The sequence below is a fragment of the Eptatretus burgeri genome, chromosome 7 (assembly GCF_056783735.1).
Source record: "Eptatretus burgeri isolate ZD-2024b chromosome 7, Ebu_testis_v1, whole genome shotgun sequence".
NCBI lineage: Eukaryota > Metazoa > Chordata > Myxini > Myxiniformes > Myxinidae > Eptatretus > Eptatretus burgeri.
This window is the reverse complement of record NC_140967.1, coordinates 82,559,485-82,581,666: the sequence shown is the minus strand read 5'-3', so window position 1 is coordinate 82,581,666 and position 22,182 is coordinate 82,559,485. Positions and strand designations below refer to the sequence as shown.

General features: G+C 42.3%; 1 protein-coding gene across 3 annotated transcripts in view; it reads right to left on the bottom strand.

Moving 5' to 3' along the window:
* Window positions 1-5,676: 5,676 nt before the first annotated feature.
* Window positions 5,677-22,182, bottom strand: part of ACSL4 (acyl-CoA synthetase long chain family member 4) — a 41,957-nt gene continuing 25,451 nt past the window's right edge. For all 3 annotated transcript variants that reach the window (XM_085889279.1, XM_085889278.1, XM_085889280.1), the window contains exons 12-16: window positions 10,815-10,889; window positions 10,507-10,716; window positions 8,554-8,668; window positions 6,575-6,732; window positions 5,677-6,421 (exon numbers count right to left, since the gene is read on the bottom strand). In XM_085889279.1, the coding sequence (XP_085745405.1) occupies window positions 6,267-6,421; window positions 6,575-6,732; window positions 8,554-8,668; window positions 10,507-10,716; window positions 10,815-10,889 (713 nt within the window). In that variant the 3' untranslated portion in view covers window positions 5,677-6,266. The remainder of the gene's footprint in view (window positions 6,422-6,574; window positions 6,733-8,553; window positions 8,669-10,506; window positions 10,717-10,814; window positions 10,890-22,182) is intronic.

The window sequence follows — 22,182 nt, the reverse complement described above, 5'->3', positions numbered from 1 at the left end:
GATGAATCCGACGAAGCGCCTCACTGATTCCTTATCGGTTGGAGCCGGCATACTGCGAACTGCCTCAACTTTGACAGGATCAGGAGATAGTCCATCCTCAGACAGTATATGTCCTACATACTGTACCGACGACTGGCGGATTTTACATTTCTGCAGGTTCAACTTAAGATTGCAGTTTGTTGCCCGATCGATGACTTGTTTTAGAATTCGATCATGTACTTCCACATTTGGACCGGCGATGAGAATGTCATCCATGATCGCGACTGCTCCATCTATGCCTTCAATCATTTGGTCCATAATCCTCTGAAAAATTTTGGGTGCACATTTCAGGCCAAAAGGAAGACGAAGCCACCTATACCTACTGAAAGGTGTATTGAAACATGTCAGATAGGATGATTCCTCATCCAGTTTGATTTGTAGGAATCCTGACTTTGCGTCTAACACTGAGAACACCTTGGCGTGAAGTATATTTGCAACGACTTCCTCAACAGTACGCATGGGATGGTGCTCCCTCTTGATGACCTTGTTCAGATGGGATGCATCCAGACAAGTTCTCAGTTTATCGTTTCTGAGAGATACCACCATTGAACTGACCCATTCTGTAGGTTTGTTCACTTTGGCAATGTATCCGTCCGATTCCATCTCCCCCAGTCGGGTTTTAATACGCGGCAAGAAGGAAGCGGGTTGTCGCCGAGAAGCATTTACAACTCCCTTTGCACCAGATTGCAATTTAATTGTATACATGCCTGGCAGAGTTCCTGTGGTTCGCACGAGATCTGGATATTCCTTCAGTTCAGTAAGAACACCACACGTATCCACTTCCGTTGCAACGAAATCAAGTCTGATGATCAGGCCCAGAGCTTCTGCAATATTTCCAGAAATTACACATTTGTAACGTACAGCGGCCACACTCATATCCTCATCACGGGCAATGCCAATCTGAGTCCTTGAAAGTTCAAACTGCTGACCCACTTCAAGAGATTTGGCCAGCATAAGTTCTTCACCTCCGTCTAGTCGGCGTTCCTGAACTTTCTCCTCATAAACTCCTCGTATGATGGCATCCATGACCACATCTTCAGGCTGCACATATTCACAGTCCATGAGAATGAGCCGCAAGTCCTTGACAAAGTTGTCAAACGATTCACTGGGGCTTTGTTTCCTCTTGAACAGTCGATGTCTCGTGATGAGCTTGTTTTTCCTCGGACGGATATACAATTCGAATTTGTCCAAAACTCTGTTGGGGTCATTCTTCTCACCTTCAATCCACTCAAAGGTCTTGTATATCTCTCGTCCCTGTTCTCCGATCCGAGTTCCAAGCCACCCCGCCTTGTGTTTGTCAGGCAGCCCAGCCAACGGACCGTCAAAAACGAATCCAACGTGGTTTCGGAATCGAACAAATTCCTGATACAGTGAAGTCGAATCCCAGTCAATAGTTGGGTGTTCAAAGTTCACGGATGCCATAGTTTATATGTTTCAAATACCAGCGTCAGATGGCGTGGATGTACGGAGATATTTGCAGATTCTTCTGACACCATGTAAGATACTCAGGACTCCATGTTGGGTCAGACCGGAAGTGACATTTATTCGCGATCACGGAGCACAACCAACTACAACCGGAAATCAACATACGTTACAGTCATGATATGGCGGACTGAAGAATCCGAACGCAAATGAAAGGGAATCATGGAGATTTTTGACACCACCGTTGCCAAATTGTCCCAAAACGGACAAGGTCTGTTCGCTTTTAACAAAAGGCGGTAAATTAGATAAACTGACTTTCACCGCCGGTGAGTCCAACATACTAACGTTAACGAAAATATCTGGCGGTAAAGACAAACCAGTTTCAACCGCCTGAGCAACGGAGCGCTCCTCGGAAAGAAAAACAACAACTCGTTGGTTCATCTTTGAAGCTGCGAGCACATTTTCAAAACCAACGAGTTTACCCAAGCCCATCACGACGTCCTCGACCCGAACCCCGTCCGGTGGACTAACTAATACCCCATTCTTACGAGTAAGTGACTCGTAAATGCTATTCTGCAAACGACTGTTTGCCATAGCTGAAAACAAAAGAAGAGTTTTTAAGTTTAACAAAGGAAAACCGTCACAAGCAACCAGCAAGTGGGGTCAAATGAAGTATAAGGGAAAAGAAGAGTATAAGGAAGAAGCTAAACCACCGATAAACGGCAGGCCTATGAAAACAAAACCCAGAAAGCACCTACCGTGCGTCTCTCCGTCTCTCTCTCTCTCTCTCTCTCTCTCTCTCTCTCTCTCTCTCTCTCTCTCTCTCTCTCTCTCTCTCTCTCTCTCTCTCTCTCTCTCTCTCTCTCTCTCTCTCTCTCTCTCTCTCTCTCTCTCTCTCTCTCTCTCTCTCTCTCTCTCTCTCTCTCTCTCTCTCTCTCTCTCTCTCTCTCTCTCTCTCTCTCTCTCTCTCTCTCTCTCTCTCTCTCTCTCTCTCTCTCTCTCTCTCTCTCTCTCTCTCTCTCTCTCTCTCTCGTCTCAGCAGGAAGGGAAACAGGGAAAGAAACTCCACAAACACGTACACAGACACAGAGGGAAACGAAATGGGGATAGGAACAACATAGTGCTCACAGCTGCACACACGAGCCGCCATGACGCCACACCCATGCACAACTCACCAACGACCAGCAGGGGCGAGAGAGAGAGAGAGAGAGAGAGAGAGAGAGAGAGAGAGAGGAGAGACGAGAGAGAGAGAGAGAGAGAGAGAGAGAGAGAGAGAGAGAGAGAGAGAGAGAGAGGCAGAGAGAGAGAGAGAGAGAAAAAGAGAGAGAGAGAGAGAGAGGGAGAGAGAGAGAGAGAGAGAGAGAGAGAGAGAGAGAGAGAGAGAGAGAGAGAGAGAGAGAGAGAGAGAGAGAGACAGAGAGAGAGAGAGAGAGAAAGACAGAGAGAGAGAGAGAGAGAGAGAGGCAGAGAGAGAGAGAGAGAGGCAGAGAGAGAGAGAGAGAGAGAGAGAGAGAGAGAGAGAGAGAGAGAGAGAGAGAGAGAGAGAGAGAGAGCTTTTGTCAGATCAGTGCGAATGTGCAGATTATTCTGTTGAAGAATAATTACAACCACGTTACTGCATCTCGCAAATAAAAAATAAACAAAAAGAGAAAATGTCTGTTGCAATAAATACCATGAATAATGATGTTTATTTTCCAGGTAGTACGCTGCAGACAGCAACAGCCCAGGGTAGTACCACATATGATATACGTCAAGGCAACGCTGATGGACTTCATTGCTCACGGAATCTGCGCATGTGTGCTGAGCAATGTATGTCGGATTACACCATGTTAAAAGTCACATATTGCCTGGTTGATGAGACCATTCACACAGTTGTACGGATAAACCGGTTACAACCTCGCCTATTCTGCCACCGCCCGGATATTCACTCAGTTGGCCCTTCTGGCTGTCGCCAGGAGCGGAGCTCTGCGCTTAACATGTGGAAATCAGTACTTTTACCCCCATGCACCAGGGATGAACCCCACATGTCACAAATTGTCCGTGGCACAAATCCAGGGAATGGGATAATTATTGCAGGAGGGCTGTGTTGTGTCCTGGTCGGTATACCGGTCGTGTTCAGTTGGAGGGGAATGAAAAGGGATTATGGAAACTAAATGCAGCACAGGGGTAGATGGCAAGAAGTTACAGTATAGGCTCGATGGAGAAAGCTCAGTGTGTTGAATGGTTCAATGAGATGAGAACCAATGTGCAAATTCAGCATAATTTCTGCACAGGGTACGGAAGGAATCCACCATCGTGGACTAGCATCAGAATGTGCTTCTGGGTCTCACAATCTGCCATGATCTTTCCTGGGAAAGCCACATTTCAAACCTGGCCTCCAAAGCCAATCTCTGACTGGGCATCCTTCATCGTGCAAAGTCCTTCCTCGACCCACCTGAGCTACTGACCACATACAAAGCTTTTGTCCGCAGCTTGATGGAGTACTGCTCTCCCCTCTCATCTTTCTCGGCTTCATGGTGTGGAAGCCAAGGCATTGAAGATCATTGTTATCTCCCGCGATGAGGCTGAGTCTTTGGGTCTCTCACTCTCTCACCACAGGCAGGTCGGTGGTCTTTCTGTCTTCTACCGTCTCCTCTCCTCTGGTCCGTTTAAGAACCTGAAAGTCCTTTTAGTGTCCATCTTGTTTACTCTGTGTGCCCGAACACATCCTCTCCCTTCAACAGATCTCCTCATGTCTCTGGTCCCCAATGATTTTTCCTTCCCTCTCCCACCCCTCTTATCTCCTGTTCCCCTTGTTGTACGTGCTGTGTGTTAGCTCTCATATGAGCCTTGACAGTGTGTAGAAAATAAATAAATGAATAAGAGGTTTAAGGAGACCGGAAGTTGTCAGAAACAGAAAAATACCGGTCGATGAAGCACAAGTGCAGCACACGTTGAACGAGTGCATGAATCATTTCAACAAAGTCCCAGAAAATCAATTTGTTGCGCATACAGAGAACTGGGACTACCAACCACCGTCCACCACTGTACACAGGATTTTGCATAAGAGACTGAAGCTTTATGCCTATAAGGTTCAGATTCTGCAGGAACTCAAACTAAATGACGGAACCAAACACAAGGTGTTTGCCTTGGAAATGCTCAGTCGCATAGAGGATGACGAAGATTAGCTGAAAAAGCTCATGCTCACAGATGAAGCTTGCTTTTATGTATCGGGGAAGGTCAACCGGCACAATGTGAGGATCTGGAGCTCTGAAAACCCCCATGTGGTCATTGAACACATAAGTGACAGTCCAAAGATCAATGTGTGGTGTGGCCTTCTCCATGACCTCTTCGTGGGTCCATTTTTATTTGCAGAGGATACAACGACCTCAACAACTTACATGAACATGTTGGAAGAATTAGCCTTACCCCAGATTGAAAACGTGCAACCCGATATCATTTTTAAACAGGATGGCGCTCCCCCTCATTGGGCCTTAGTCATTCGAGGTGTCATGAATGAAAAATTTCTAGCTCACTGGATTGGCCGAGACGGACCAACCGCCTGGCCCCCACAATCGCCAGACATAACCCCCCTTGATTTTTTTTTCCGTGGGGGTTTGTCAAAGATGTTGTCTCCAACACCAAGGTAGCAAACCTGCAGGATCTTCGTTCTCGGATCACAGCTGCATGTGCACTGGTGGACACAAAAATGCTGAGCCGAGCATGGCAAGAACTCGTGTACCGCCTTGATGTCATGCACGTAACAAACGGAGCTCACATTGAAACAAAACGTTATGAGTTTCTGTATCATATAAACCGAAGGGTATCGTATCATTTGTGGTTCGAAATATATTAACAATCAAAGTTGTCCGGGTCTTTTTGGAACACCCTGAATATCTTTTTTCACCTAATCTCTCACAGGTAAAACATTAAAAAAAATTATCGGATCCAGATCTTCACCAAAATCGAATAAATTAGTTCTTGTCACACGCACAATGTGTCCACCAAGTTTTACCCGAATCCATCCCTAACCTTTTGAGATACCGTGCTATATATCAGTTTTAGCCCAATCACTCAATGATGAAGAATCACTGAAAAAAAAAATTCTCGTATCCGGATATACATCCGGATTTTCACCAAAATCGAATCACTTCTTTGACACACATCTGACTTGTCCACCAACGTTCGTCCACCAATGAATGTGATTATATGATGAAAAAACAAAACTTTAGGGGAAACCTTTAAATCACCTTTATTTGCAGAGCATTGTTTCCCACATTGTGAAAATCAAAGTGAACACATGCAACTTCCTCATTCTGCTTTTTGTCATGTTTCAGAGTACAATATAATAAATTACAGTATGATCATTCTGCTGTCTTCAAGGGCTCATGTTATACAATTCAAGTATGATAAAATTAATCACACATTTGCTGGTCACACTGCTGTAAGGATACATGTGAAACCGTGTCTATACCGTGCATTCACCTCTCTCCGCCACAGCAGTTCTAAAATGAAACACCGCAAGAAAAATAAAAACTTGATAGAAATAGCATGACTTGTTCAGACATTCGACCCGTAAGTGGTTCACTTGCGCGCAAGGAAAATAAATAATATCAATTACGGAGCCTTGTGGGTACAGCTGCGTGACTGACCAAACAAACAATGGATGGATGATTTACAATAAATGTACCGTATAAATAACGATCAAAGCTGCAAGTTCATTGATTGCTGATCAAAAACATGGACCAACGCAGTCCATCTCAAAATCATGCTGCGCCGCAAGATGATGACGAGTTTGTGGGCCTAGATTATTCGGAAGTAGGATGTCAACAGCCATAAAGCCGTTCAATGTCGCTCTGATAGAAACTTTTGAGCTCTATGCGCTTCAGTTTAAAGGCATCTGTGACAAGGCCAGTCTCGGGAGTCCAGGACTGGGATGTCAGCATTACTTTCTGCGGAATCTCAAACCGTTCCAACCGCACTGTGCAAGGGGGTTGTGGTGAAGCAGAGGGAGGGGAAATATAGAAAAGTACAAGTCAATATTTAAAGGTCAATTGCAAGCATGAAAAACAAAAAAAAATGTATGTAAAGGGCTTTCGGGTTTTTACAGTGGTTAACAGGCATGAAAACTGACTTTTGTTTCCCACGGAAACAATCTCCTTCAGAACTTCGGCCTCCATAGCAGGATGATGGCAAATCTCCTCCCATGAAGCATTCAGATCTCGTTTGTCTGCTAATCGTTGTAGCCGGGCATGGTTTGGGACTACAAGCCCGATCACGTAGGACTGGTCACTGGTACGAAAGAACATTAATATATTGAGCTCAAAAGTGTTGATAATATAACAATTTAAAAATAATAATGATTTAACTGCCAAGAAGACAATTTCATGAAGGCTGGCTGTATGCAAATGTAGCTTCCTTCCAAATCGCAAATAACATAGCTAACACTAAAAATACTGAACATAATTTTTAATGTTCCAATATGTTATTAGCCCAGTGGGGGATGAGGTTTTGCAGTGTGTGTGTGTGTGTGTGTGTGTGTGTGTGTGTGTGTGTGTGTGTGTGTGTGTGTGTGTGTGTGTGTGTGTGTGTGTGTGTGTGTGTGTGTGTGTGTGTGTGTGTGTGTTTGCCCAGGCCATAACGTTTTTTTACCATTTGAGATTTTGTCATCAAATTTTCAACAAACCTTTATTATGAGACTATAGAAAACGCAAAGTGATAAAATGTACATTTTTATTTTTTAAACTATCGTTTTCGTCATGTTTAGTTTGAGTACTACAGAGAAAACTACACCGGGCACTCATAGAGCGCATACCTTCGCCGCCACTACTTTTTTTGTTCTTGGTATGAGTGTGGGGAACTGGTTTCATATAAATGGTCTTATGACACAAACCACATATCAAAAATGTCATGACCACCCCCCCCGACTTTCGGGGGCTACGGACTAAACAACAATCAACTCACGTCGTTTTGGCGAGTCTTCACTCGCAAGCTCGGTGAATACAACGTTTCAACAAGAGAAGGTAATCTCGTTTGATGCTAGTTTCATGCAAATCGAATAAGAATTGACTGAGTTATGCCGAAAACCGCATATTTTTCAAGGGCGTGATCCCCACCCCCGACATTTTACCCCAACCGGTGACATGTGTTATGACGTCATTGTGTCACAAGATTGGGCATTAAATTCTGAACATTTTGGTGCTGGGTTCATGTAAAGCGGAAAAGAATTGATCGCGTTATGACAAAAACCGCATATTTTTCAAGGTCGTGACCCCCCTGACCTTTGACCCCTAACCGGTAACAAGAGTATGGGCGTCATTGTGTCATATTGCATATCACAAGATGAGGCGTTGAATTCTGAACATTTTGGCGTTAGTTGCATGCAAATTGAATAAAAATTTACCGTGTTATCGTAAAAAGACGATTTTGACCTTTTCGTGACCTTGACCTTGACCTTTGACTCGAACGATCCCAAAATCTAATCAAATGCTTCCTGGCTAATAGCCAATCATCCCACCAAATTTCATGCAATTCGGTTTAATACTTTTTGAGTTATACGAATCACAAGATTACAAATAAATAAATAATGAAATGTCAAATGTGAAAGGGCAAAGTAATTATGACTATAAATAGCCCTTGTTAGCCCAGACGCAGTGCGTCAAGCTCGATACGCCCCGTTTTTTAAATTGTTTCTGTGTTTCTTTATATATTTACCATTGAGCTTCAGTGTGTCTGTCCAAGCCATAACTTTTTTTTACCATTTGAGATTTTGTCATCAAACTTTTAACAAACCTTTATTATGAGACGATAGAAAACGCAAATTGATAAAATGTACATTTTTATTTTTTAAACTCGTTTTCGTCATGTTTAGTTTGAGTACAAAGCGGATGCGGATGGGCTTTCCATTTTGAGATGCTTACTCGTTCAAATTGCATCCAGAATTATTAGGGGTATAGTTTACATGTTAAAAAGGGAATTTGGAGCGATACGTCAATGAATATGTTATGGATGAATAGATTCACCACCTCTCCCCACCGAACCACTCTTTCAGCGACCCTTAAAGACAGCAGTGCTCAATAATGAGTAAAGGAATTAATCACTTCTTGTTTATACCTGCTGGCATAGGCACAGATATTATCGACTAGTGGACAGTTCTTCAGTGCAGTCTCCACTTTGGCAAGCGCCACATATTCCCCAGCCTGTAGCTTCACAAGGTCCTTCTTCCGATCTGAAGCACAGCATCACACAAGGTTAGGCACCTAGGTTTAGAACCGTCAGATTTACCTCAATCAAACGAGCATTTAGGTAATATCTGTGGATTATCCAAGAATGAAGCAAAAGGCAATTTTCGAAAAGTGAGAACTGCTGCATCTGATCATAATCTGAAATTTCATTTTGCATACTTTTTTTTTTTTTAAAGAAAAGAAAAGTACGATGAAGGGGAAAATGAAAAATTTCAGAATATTCCAGTCATAACTATGGAAGCAGATATGTCTTGTCAACTTTTATTTTGTTTCATTGAAAGTGCTGACCTCATAATATGTTTGTACATTATTCAATGAAACGAAAGCAAAGCCAAGCCTTCAACAATTACCGTTTCTGCTATGTTCGCCTCAACTCTGGATCCCATTTAGAAACCTTTAGGCCATCATCTCCATGAATTGTCCATGAGAGTACTGCCCAAAAAATGGAATTGGATTGTTTTCTTTTCACAAATTTCACGATTTTGTGTTTTGTTTGTTCAATGCCCACCTCAAGTGGAATTATTGTGTTATCGAGTCCACCTATCTCGGGAACTATGCTTCTCTGAGAGCTGCGACTTATATAGAGAGATAGAGGAGATACTGTAGATGCAACTTCATATAAAAGTTGAAATTCGACAAAAATGGATATACTGTGTTCTTCCATTTTGGGCAGAGTATGGAATTGCAATACCTGATAGCTACATAAATATCCCACACTTCTGATCTTCTTGCATGTTCAGAGCCAGTCATAATCAGACACAACAATCTACTCATATGAAGAGGTCATTTGTGAGCAGGAGCCTGAAGCACAATTTTACTTTTCTTTCTTCTCCCACTGATTGAAGAGAATCACATTTCTGCTCTTCATTATTTAATTTGATTTGATGTACCAGACTCATTATAGAGTGTTTGCATTGAAAAACAATAATACAACATTGGGAGCAATGAGCAAGCTCTGCTTCTGACAGAATATAAAAAACATTTTTCCTGTATTGTCTTGATCTCTCCTACACAGGGCAGTTCTCAAAATGGTTCGGTAACCTGAGCCTGAACTCATGAAATTAAACTCATTTTCAGGCTCAAAAATGCAATATTATTCATTCTTAATAATGCACAGTGCAGAGCATGCAGACTTAATAGAAATGGGAGGTGAATGGAGCATGATTAAAAGCATATTGCAGGACAAAAAAGGATAACTGGACAAAAAAAATTAAATAGCCCAGAGTGGGCTGACGGTCATCTCTTGAGGTTGTAGTTCAGACCAAGATTCGAACCCACGCAGACTCAATCTCCTGAGACCGAAAGTTACAGGGCGAGATTTGGAGGAACCTCTCTGGGAGCCCCCCCCCCCCCCAAATCAAAATCGAAAAATCTAAGACCGAATGATCCTGCAAGCCATCGAGTTAAGGGCTGTATCAGGTTTCAGAGCAATCAATTGGTAAATAAGGAATGAATAGGGATCCAAAGTTTCAGGGGCCAACTACCCTGCGAGCCATCATGTTCCGAAATCGAAAAATCGAAACCCGAGCGATTGTGTGTGCTACTGTCTTGTATTCATGTGTCAGGTTTCAGAACAATCAGCCGGGTGGTAAGGGAGGAGTTGCAAAAATATCAAAAAGTTAACAGATGACCGGACAGACAGACAGACATCCGGACATCACAACCCATTCTATAAGTTCATTTATTCTAGAATCAAGATGAGATGCCAAAATAAAAGTAACCTAAGGTATTCATAAAATCAAAACAACATAATGCATCATACTCATTACAAATTGCCATTACACAAAATGAGGGACCCTGGAACACAGTCTAAAATACTTACCAATGACCTTTAGACATCCATCGGACTGTATCTCGCCGATATCCCCTGTGCAGAACCAGCGCTTGCCGGCTGCAGCTTCAGAAACAGCCTTGCCCATGAGGAAGTCTGTAATTGTCCGCGTTGGGTCTTTGAAGTAACCCATGGCAACGTTGGGGCCGCCCACAAGGATCTCACCCCGTGGGTGCGGATGGTCCGTTACTCGGTAACCACCTAGACACAAAAGGACAGTATTGACCACAGTCAGTATATCGTTTGAATGAATGATATATGGTGATGACCCACTCTGCCCCGACCCTCCCACTACCCACCATCCTCCCAGTTCCTCAGCAGCAGTTCACAGCATGTAAGTGGAGCTCCGACCCTCCCTGTACTCAAGTCCAGGACTGTTATGGAAGAGATCGAGAAGTAAAAGTTTGATAATCACGAGAAAATGAGATATGCTTATTTTGCTTACAATTTAAATTTTCTAATAACATTTCAGATAAATGACGATCTACCGACCCAGAATCACCTGTATCAATTAACATTTGCTGATATAATAAACTTTATTGCAAAAGGAGAATGGGGTTAAGCATGCTGTTTTGTTATCGACAAAATCCTCTCGCAAAATAGTGTCAAGGGTTGAGTCACCTTTGCAGTACATCATTGTATATATTTCCCATCTTCCTCCTCCCAACTACCCCCCAAGCAAGAATAGCATTCCTTTCCTGTCATAATTCTCTGCAGACTACTAGAGTTGGATCTGTTACCAACTGTAGTATATGAGAGTACAACTCTCAAATACTACAGTTTTAACTGTACCATTTTTGGCTGGGCCCCCACGACCCTCACCCTCATGCTCCCCCAAATCACAATGTCCACACCATTTTCCTAATCTTAGACAATCCCACTTTCTTGGAATATGCGATCTGAAAAGTGTGCAACCAGCATTAAAATTATTTGGTCTATCTCATGTGGAATAAAATGTTGTGCCGGGACACAATGGTGCAAATGTATGCTGCCCAACAACTATTACTTCGTTAATAGTGAATGCATTTAAAAAAAACAAATCAGTCCTTTCTAGCTTCGACACAATACCTGCATTTTGAGTGGAGTTATATTTGGGGAAGAACTCAGCATGCCTACCTGTTGCTTTGCCAATGGGTTTAATCAAAAGACAGCATGTTTCACTTCACAAACATATTGCAGGTCTATCCGTGAATCTCAAGGAGGATGTAAAATGAGGTGAAAAGCACGAAAAAATCTATCCTGTATAACACTTAGTTGTTGTTGGTGCTGCTGTTGTGGTGGCTGTTGTTGTTTGTGTGTTCCTTCCAAGTACTTTTAAATATTGCTTCCAGAAGTATTACTATATACTGTATATTAGTTTTGTGTGCTCCTTCCCTGTCCTTCTCAAGGATTCCTGCTGCTGTAGAATAATAAATGTTACCGTTGGAACCACTGCATCAAGTACACATTTCTGCCTCTCCTTCTTCAATCCAAGAAAGAGGGCCCTCTTTGAAAACAGGAATCTTTATGGTTAAACGGAAACAAATTTTTCTTCCAAGGAAATATATTATTAGCTTTTCAACGGTACCATTTTCATTATTCGATGACAGCAGGAACCCTTTCGAATGAAGTGTGACACAGATGGACACTATTCCTTTTGGTAATAGATGAGTGAGCAATAAAAGAAAGTCGAGCTGATGAGGTTTTAAGGAATGGCAGCATTATGAAAAGGCTGATTGGGTGCAGTATTATGATTATGAGCATCTGTCATATCGTATTAAATCGGAACAATAAAGCAAAAGGATTTTTAAAAACATGTCAGTAACAAAGACAAATTCTATAATACTGTCGGACCCCGACATTTGCGGTTCTGCTATTCACAGACCCCGCATATTCGTGGTTCATAAAATGTGACCTGCATCTACATTCGCGGCCCAGTGCTTCGCGTATTCACGGTTTTTTTGCTGGCGTATTCGCAGAACTGCCAGGAACTATGAATCACAGAACTATGAATTACAAACTGCCAGGAACCTATCCCACGTTTTCCCAGTGAAACGAAGCCCCGACATTCGCAGATTCAACATTCGCGGCATTTTTCAGGAGCCTATCCCCTGCAAATGTCGGGATCTGACTGTATTGCTCAAAAATAACCTTAGCTTCAGTCATTTAAAAATTAATGTCACTTAGTGTGGATCGGAATAAACAAGACTTTCTCCTCTGGTGTCACAAAATACATCAAGCTGAATGTCTCCTTGATGCCTGCCGCTCATTTTCAAACAGAAGCCTCTTTTTCAATTGTGATCAATCATTCATTTTCTAATGACACATGATTCTCTGCAACTACTCCCTACATTATGTGAAGCTTTATAATGCTGTAGTGATGCAACCTAAAAGCATCACCACAGAGTCCTCTCAATAGTCCAATTATTTTTTTTCTGCACACTTTGTCTGCAGGATATCATCAGTCCTGTCACGTAAGCACAATTTATTTTGGATACACCTGCCAAATTCTGCCCTGAACAGTGGAAATGTAAACAGTGCATCAAATCTGGCTCCTGACGATAGCATAATAAATGTGAGCAAAGGGACCAGGAAGGAGGGTCACATAACTATTCAACTAGGATGCTACCAAACAAGGAAAATCACCGAACATAATCCTGAGTGTGTGAAAGATGAGATGCAATCTTACATATTACATCCAGTGAAGCCTTAAATATCACGGGGTTACGTTCCTGGAAAATTCCGTGATAGTCAAAAACACGGTAGTTAAAACCAAAGGCCTATGGGGAAAAGGGGGTTACGTTCCTGGGCTTCAAGAAAATATAGAGAAAGGTGGGCAGCAGCCAAAAATAAACACATCTAAATTGAAATGAGAATGGCACTCAGGAGAGCGCATACCTCCGCCAGGCTTTGTATACATTGTCGAGGCTCGTGTGAGAGCTAACACACAACGCACAGCAAGGGGGGCATGAGACAAGAGGGGAGGGAATGGGAAGGACAAAACAGTGGGGAACAGAGACATTCGGAGATCTGTGGAAGGGAGAGGGATGGGATGGGGAACAGGGGTTTAGAAGATGGTCATTACAGGGACTTTCAGGAAGGAAAGCAGGGAATTTGAAGGAGGTGGGCTTGGGTGGATTATTGGGGGTAGAAAAGATCGAGGATTTGGATGGGGGATGATAAGAGGTGGTGGTGAACAGCTGTTTTGAAGGCCTGGAGGGAAGAATGGGAATGAATACAGTGAGGGAGTTTATTCCAAAGGCGGGAAAAAAAAGAGGAATGAAAGAGTGAAGGTGAGCAGTGATTCGTGATTTTGGTAGTTTACCAGTAGTAGTACAGTAGATTAAAGAAAAATCGTTCAGATTGTGAAAAAGTGTGAAAACTGGCATACATGTTCATTTTTATATGTTCTTTCATATAAGAGCAGGACACACCTGGTCAGAATACGGCCGCCATCTTGAATTTCAAAATGGCCGCCACCAAAAATAATATTTTACGATATCTCGGTCACCAAGAGACCTAGCAAAATGAATAAAGAGTCTAATCCAATGTTTTCACACACAAGGAATCCAATGAACACACTTAAAATGCTCTATTGTCAGTCTTTCTGCTTTGAAATTACATATACACTGTCCCAAGTATAGTTCATCTGGTCTTGAAACAGTTCTGACTTCACTCTGTCTGATCACATGTTCCTGCACCATGGCAAAGTTCAGTGCACGGGAGAGATGCACAGAAACATTTGCATGGTGGTCTGCATGCCTTTTTGCAGCCGCATTTGATCAGCTCTGTGCAGGATTTCTCCGCCTCAGCAAGTACTGTCCAGAAAGGTATCCACTGTTCAATGGCGTTCTTCGTCCATCCCCAGTCGCATGGGCTTGGTAACTGCTGCTTAGATATCAGCGCTTGGCCCCAGATGGGTCCTGCCTGGTATGTCGACCTCTTGATATGTTCCGTGAGGGCTGCCTTTGTGGGGGGTAGGTGATCTATTTGTCTTCCTTTCGCGAACAGAATCTTCCTTGCCCGATTCACCTCGGTGCATTCACTGGTTCTATCATAAAGACGTATGGCGAGCCTTTCCAGTTGACACACATTCTCATCTGAGACTGATCAAGGCTCTTGGGATAAACTCAAGAAAGTGTCCGTTATATCAGGGAAATTGGTCCAGGTGTCCCAAGTGGTTTTCTTCCCAATACCACTGAATGACGATGACGTGTCACAGCCAGTGAAGGCATGGAAGAACAGAAGAGCTTTGGCCTTATTTTCACAAAGACTGTTTGCAATCGTGTGAGCCAGTATTAACCTGTAGTGTTTCTTGACTCCATATACAACCCATAGTTCGTCAAGGGATAAAGCGTGAAATATGGCAATTGCAAGGACAACTTCAGTGTCGACTGACCTGATCAGGATTCTGTGATGGCCATTTTGTGCACAATGGAGAGCATGCAAGAATAACCTCGTATCGGCTTCTACATGGTTGTATGGAGCGAGAGAAGATTCTATGTTGCACTCTTGGGAAAAGATGATATTGGTATCTTGTGTGCGATATAGCTCCTTCTCTTGTGTGGATAACTTAGCGACGACGCACTGTGATAGGTAATGATACAGCTCACTCTTATTTTGGTCCACGTGAAGAAAGCTCTGCCAATTCTGCGGAATTGGCGTAGAATTTGTGACAATAATGTAGCTCCCAGTTCCCCTCCTCTTTCTCGTTGAACTCTTCAAACTGTTGTCAATATACCGATCCCATATAACATCCAGACGTTTTGTGTTTTGCAGATTTCTCAGCACATAAGGCAAGAACACATTTTCAGCATCGTCTCCGAATGTTGAGTAGGACTTAGGAAGCATCATATTGACTATAACAGATCCATCGAGAATCTTGGCATCTACCTCTGGTGTACCACACTCAGAAGCCATACTAGTAGCCAGCTTGTCGAAACATCCAATAAGGTCCGATTTAGTACACTGCCTCAGTTCTCCCATGTCTGATAGAGAAGGTGGTGATCCATGGTTTTCACGACTGAATAATTCATCCATGTCCCCTTCTCGGGACTGACAAGATATGTACATTCTGCCAAACAACTCACACTTGCTTTTCAGAGTTCTAATTTGGTGTGATGTTCTGGAATGTTTTGAGGGTGAAGTCTTGTGGAAGGGAGCCATGTTGTTCTTTGGTATGATGTTTGAAATTGGTTTTACTCACTGCTCCAAGCGTTCAGCAGCATTTTCATATTATGACTGCCCATTTGCTTCCACATTCCTCAGCCTAAAGATTGCATCTTCTGTCATCACCTCCTTTGTGTTCAGCACAATCAGATCATTTGTATCTTCTGTGAAGGGATTACCTAATTCTTCAAATGTTGCAACCACAGCTTTGACATGTTGGGAAAATTTCAACTGAGTGGATTGTCCCTGATCATGGTGCTCTGTAGATTTTGTGGAAGTAATTCCAAATGAATTCTCAAACTCGTCGATGATTCAAGCCACTTCAGGACCAGCTGTAATCCACTTGATCAAAGCAGAAGGGTTATCAGTGATTCCAATCACACCGCCATCTCCTTTGATGTGATCATTCATCTGTTCGTGGGCTTGGTCCATAGCCATAGTAGAGAAAGTGTGAGGTGATCTCTGCACCACAAAGTTACCCTTCTCAAATTGCTCATGAACTGATGGCACTTGCTGATGAAGCTGTACCATGTCCTTGATATGGATAGGGAGCCATCTTGCATAATTTGTATGATCCAAAGAAAACATCCATGGAACAATTTGTCCAAGGCACTGAACTCAAACTCAAAGTTTGCTTCACGCAGAGAATGCACAAATTGCAAGAGTAGAAGTTCAAGATCCAGAACCAAAGCCCAGTATTGGAATTGAGGAACCTTACTGCAATTGACTTGATGCCAAGTTTCAAAATCCATTGTGTCATCATCTGGCCAAAGTGATTTGGCATATGTGATGTAAGCAGATTTCAGAAGGAGGTGCAAAGCTGCTGCCGTTACTTGGTGAACATAGCGAGACCTGGTGATATGTGAACCCTTCAATATATCATCAGCTCGACCAGAGGTTGTGACTTCAGACTGCACAAGAACTGCTATCCATACGCTACCACTGAGGATACCTCCGAATAATTTCAACACATTCATCTCTATGTGGAGACCTCCCATTACCACCACAAATTTATCCTCGCCAAAATGGTCTGGCCATGCCCACTGGATTTGTTTCGCAATGGAACATAATGGCTGATCCATGGTTATCACAGGTATTTGATCAGGGTGCAAATGCTGAATCGTCCGAGCCACGAGACGCATAGCATGTGCTATCATAGCTGGCGTATGTGCAGGTTCTGTGAACAAAGGCATCAACGCAATTGGTGACACTGGTCTGATCTCAGCTGATTGCCTATTGGCATGGTAAGCTGCCCATGAGACAAAGTCTTTGGTATCAAGTTCCATCTTGTTTGATACAAGTTCTAACATTGCAATCAACCAGCCGTCTTCTTTCTCTCTGGATGTGGACATGACGCTTGATTCAGCTTTTACTTGACTTCAACAACTGGTGCATACAAGTCAGTTTGTGGCAGACCTGCTGGTGCTACTTCTGAATATTCTACAGGCAAGAGAGACGCTACCAATTAAATTTGATAAAACCATTTCCATACGCTCATAGCATTTGGATATCAAACATCGAGCAAACACTTTTAAGTATTTAGTTGTTTATGAAAGGATCTAATTTTGATTTTAAAGCAGAAAGACTGAAAATGGAGCACTATAAGTGTGTTTATTGGATTCCTTGTGTGAAAACATTGGATTAGACTCTTTATTCAAGTGCTTAGGCCTCTTGGTGACCAAGATATCGTAAAAATAGTTTTCGGTGGCGGCCATTTTGAAATTAAAGATGGTGGCCGTAATTGCAGTCTGATCATGTGTGTCCTGCTCTTATATGAAAGAGCAATTAAAAGTAGTCATGTGTACCAGTTTTCACACTTTTTTCACATTTTGAACGATTCTGGTGAAATGTTGACTTAATCTACTGTACTAAAGGGGGTTGTTGGCGGACCTTGAGCACCCTGTGGAAATGTGGTGGGGACAAATCGCAGAGAGAGCGGGGGGGGGGGAGGCTGGAGAGGAGATGGTAGAAGACAGAAAGACCACCAACCAACCTGTGGTGATTGAGTGAGAGGCCCAAAGACTCAGCCTCATTGCGGGAGATGCCAAGGTTAAACAGTTTACATTTTGTATCCCACTGATAGGTTAGATCTGAATCCGGAACTTATTAACCAATATCGAATCAGCTTGTTCTCGTCACCTAACCAGCTCACCCACCTAGTTTTGTCATAATTCATCCACAACTTTTAAAAATATAATGTAAAATTAAAATATTCCATAAATATTAAAAATTGAAATATCCCAGCACCAGAGGTTGAAATTAAAGTTACAGTCAATTGATCTACAGTTGCTCGCCTACTTTGCCTTGCACTTCAAATTAATGCATGAATATCATGATCCCGGAGTATGCACTTCCGCCCGCTGTTGCCCTTTGCTGATAATGCCTTTCCCTCAGTTTCATGCCAACATCACATTAGACACCATTGCTCATGAAATATCAGCAAATTAAGCCATCTTTGTCACTGAAGCTCCTTCCAAATGTGCCCGAACAATCACCCCTCTTTCAAAGTCACTGAGGTCTCCTCTTGCAGTCATGGTAGCCATTATTATAGGCAACCAGGCCTGTGCAGCATTTTTGTACATGACCTGAAGCATGCTGTGATGTTATTTGCTCAAGTAACACATGGACGCCATTTAGTCAGTGGGCTTATGTAACATTTTCTGGATGTCATTTTTGGGGGTAGATTCGTGTTACCCATGTCTAAACACATCTAGAAGCTTCACTGGTTTAGAAAAAAAAGGTGCCAGTTTTTCCATTAACATTTAGGGCCTCCATTTTGAATTTCAAAATGGCCACCGCCAAAAATCTTCTTTTAAAAATAATATTGCAAATTAACCATAACTATTCATTCAAATGTCATACAATATTTATTTTATTTTATCTAAACTCATATAAAGGGGACAGAGATTCATTCGAAGCAAACTAAGAGCACTATAAACTCTAAATATTGGAAAAAATTCAAGATGGCCACCTGATTTTGGGGGTTTTCTACGTAAAATGCCATTACTTTTGAACCAATAGACATAAGAAGATGTTTTTGGTGTCTAATCATATGTTTTGGCACAGGAGGATTCCAATAATAACAACATATTTATGATTGGAACACTCTTTGCCAATCCTCAAAAACATTTAACAGAAATAATATAGAGCATGCAATTCAATATAAATTTATTTGGGTGGATATACAATTAGAAGATGGATAAGTTTTTTTTTCAAAGGTATGAAAATGCTTCATGTATGAATCAGGAGTGTCAATGTTACTGATTACCTCTGCATTCTGCGAAAGGTTATGTTTTGGTCGCTGTGTATTTATTTATTTGTGAATATGTGTGTTTGTTTGTTATTCGTATAACTCAGAAAGTATAAAACCGAATTGCATGAAATTTGGTGGGATGATTCGTGAGTATCCAAGGACGATTTGATTAGATTTTGGGAGCGATCTGGTCAAAGGTCAAGGTCATGAAAAGGTCAAAAACACTCTTTTGAGCATAACTTCCTTCATAATACAGCTATCGACATGCAACCACCGCCATATTGTTCCATGACGAGATACCTTTCGGATATGTAGTGTCGGATTTGACGTAACGTCATCGTAAGTGCATCTAAATGACGTCACAAGATGACGTAAATTTTCAATTTTCGATCTCATCAGTTTTGATCATACCGTTTTGTAGGACTTACCTTAAGGACGTCAGACACCAAATTTGACTTTGATCGGACTGACCGTTATGACGTCATTGACGTTTGAACATGACGTTTTTCAATTGTAGCTAAAATGTCCTGATATTTTACATTCAAATATCTATATAATTTATAAAGCAAAGTCTCCCAAATCCAGGCATTAGTATCAGTACCAAAATATCTGTTTATTGAGGTACAGGTTTTGCCAATTAACTCTGTAGTCAAGGTCAAGGTCACACTCAAGGTCAAAATATACTTGTAGGCATAGCTTCAGATCTAATAGAGCTATTGACATGAAACCAACGTTAAAACGTTCAGTGAACTACGAGCTTTCAGAATGGTAGTTCCCGATTGGACGTGACGTCCCCGGAAGTGCGTCAAAATGACGTCAAAAGATGACGTCATTTTTCAGTGTTTATCATTCCATTTTGTTGGACTGCCTTCAAGGAGGTTACACACCAAATTTGACGTCAATCGGACTGACGGTTGTGATGTCATGGACGTTTTAAAATGAAGTTTTTCAAATGTGCCCGGAAAAAAGTTGCGGCGGCGAAGGTATGCGCTCTACCGAGTGCCCGTTCTAGTTAAACATTTATAATTGTCATTGCTTCGATCATCTTCTCGATCTTCGCCAATCCTTGGTGGTGTTATGTTCGTGCAGCTGTCGCCTTCCCCACCACATTTGCAAAGTTAGGTACAGACAACACTGTTTCCTCTGCATGAGCACCTTCTTGAACACTTTGATTTCTCACAATTACACCTGACGAGCTGCAGCACTGAGACTGGAGCTGGTGCAACCTGAGAAAGAACAATCAGTAGCTTTTTGTCTTGGTTTCACCACCCCAAGGTCAAAGGGTCAAGAAAAGTTGGGTTCAATACCATATCCTGGCGCCAGATATTACACTGGACATGGGCACGGCGTATATGTTCAATCCATGCTCCCCGAGTCAGTGGCAGCTTGTCAACTCCTTGTTCATCTGTGAGTTGCTTGAACAAAAACCATCTCAGCATCTTTGTTTGCCCAAAGTGGACTCCAACTGGAGAGAAAAAGAGAGCAAAGAACTCTTCACAACCACAAATAACTTCTTCAGATGGCTCATCCCCTTCGCCAAGGTCAGCTAGTGCTCTCAGGATGGTAGGGCTTGCCTTCAGGAAAGTTGTAAAGCACCCCTTCTTTCCCTTCCCTTGGATATGTCCTGTCGTATCACAGCCTGTGAGAGCATGCCAGTTGATCAAAGCTGCTGATTTCTCTGGGCCAAGCTTGTCATTTATAGGCTGTAGGAAGACTTTCCTCCGTCTTTCACTTGTGCCCATGATTAGTGCAGAATGGTTGCCAAGTAATGGTGTTCTTCGTAGAGCCAAAAGTAGCCCATCAGTGTCTTGTGAATATATGTGGACATTCATTCCATTGCTCGCAACTTCCCCAGCATGATAAATTATAAGAGTGTCCGCCTCTTCCTGTGTGCTGACACCGGTCATTGTTTCAACCTCATAATTCGTCATGACCTCTTTCCGTGTTGCAGTCATAACCTTGACGGTACTGTAGTGGATGAGCTGATGGGAAAGGTAGAGAGTTAGTGAATCCTTTGTGCTGCTGCTGGCGAGAAACATATTTTTGGCTTTGATGCCTGTTGAACCTTGAACAATGTAAGATTTAGTTCCCTTCAGCTTGCCTTTCCGCCACTCTTTAGTCTGCTCCTTCAGTGATGCATTATTGGTGTAATTATCAAATATAACTCACACTTGACAATATCCATGAGCATTTGAGTCAATGAGTGTGACAAAGGATGTTGCAAGTTCTTTGCAAGTCTTGAAATTTTTGACTGCCATTAATTCCTGTACCACTCCCATTCCATCAACTGCAAAACATGTCTCAGATCCCTCTTCAAACTCGGCAGGTTGTGCAGAAGCTTGAGCTGTGTCATTGGCCACCAGATCTTCCAGAAGCTTTATCACTGTGGACTTGCCTGTAGTTTTGGACTGCCTTCGATAGTACAAAGGCAGTAACTGGATAACAGTCTGTGGGACATTCCTTAGAGTTTCTGATACAGGCTGTTGGCTACTGAGGTGAAGTTGGTTAAATATTGTTTCACCATCACCTGATGACTGATTCACTCCAATGGCCATGCCATGGAAACTGTTTCCCATCTGGCGTGTCAACTTTCTTGTCAATGTTATCCATTGATGCTCGTATGATCTTGTTTTTCAGAAGACCTGGTGGAACATAAACACCATACTCTCTCATGTTTTCATATACAGAAATGGCAATGCTGTTACATATCTTCTGTACTCTGTCATATGTAACCCCTACACCGGCATTGTTCGGCAGTGTAATTGCCTTTTGACTGCGGAAACTGTGATACATGTACAAGGACAGTCCTACTGAGTAAGGGCTCTCAAACATGCACTGGAAATCAGCTGTATTTGATTTTGGTGTCAGAGACATTTTGTCGACCGAGAATTAACAGGGTCCAACTACACTTTTTTAAAGTTTGAGAAAAATGAAATCAAAAATTCAAAGTGGAATTGCCGCTATCTCATAACAATTTATTTTCATATCGTGTGCTACATAACAGGTACATATAAAGGGTACATAAAATAATCTTACTTAGTTTCCTCTGTTGCCCTTCTACATGGACTTCTTTTAAATTTGAATGAAATGTCAGATAGACCCTGTTAATTCTCGGTCGACGATTTGCCTCTTTGTTATGCATGCTTGCACTATGGAATGTGAAAGAGTGCGACATGTGTTGCTGAGCTATTTGGCACGTGTGTCTGTTGTTGCAGCTTGAGTTCCTTGTAATGCCCACCTCATCATAGCAACTAGTTCTGCAGGTA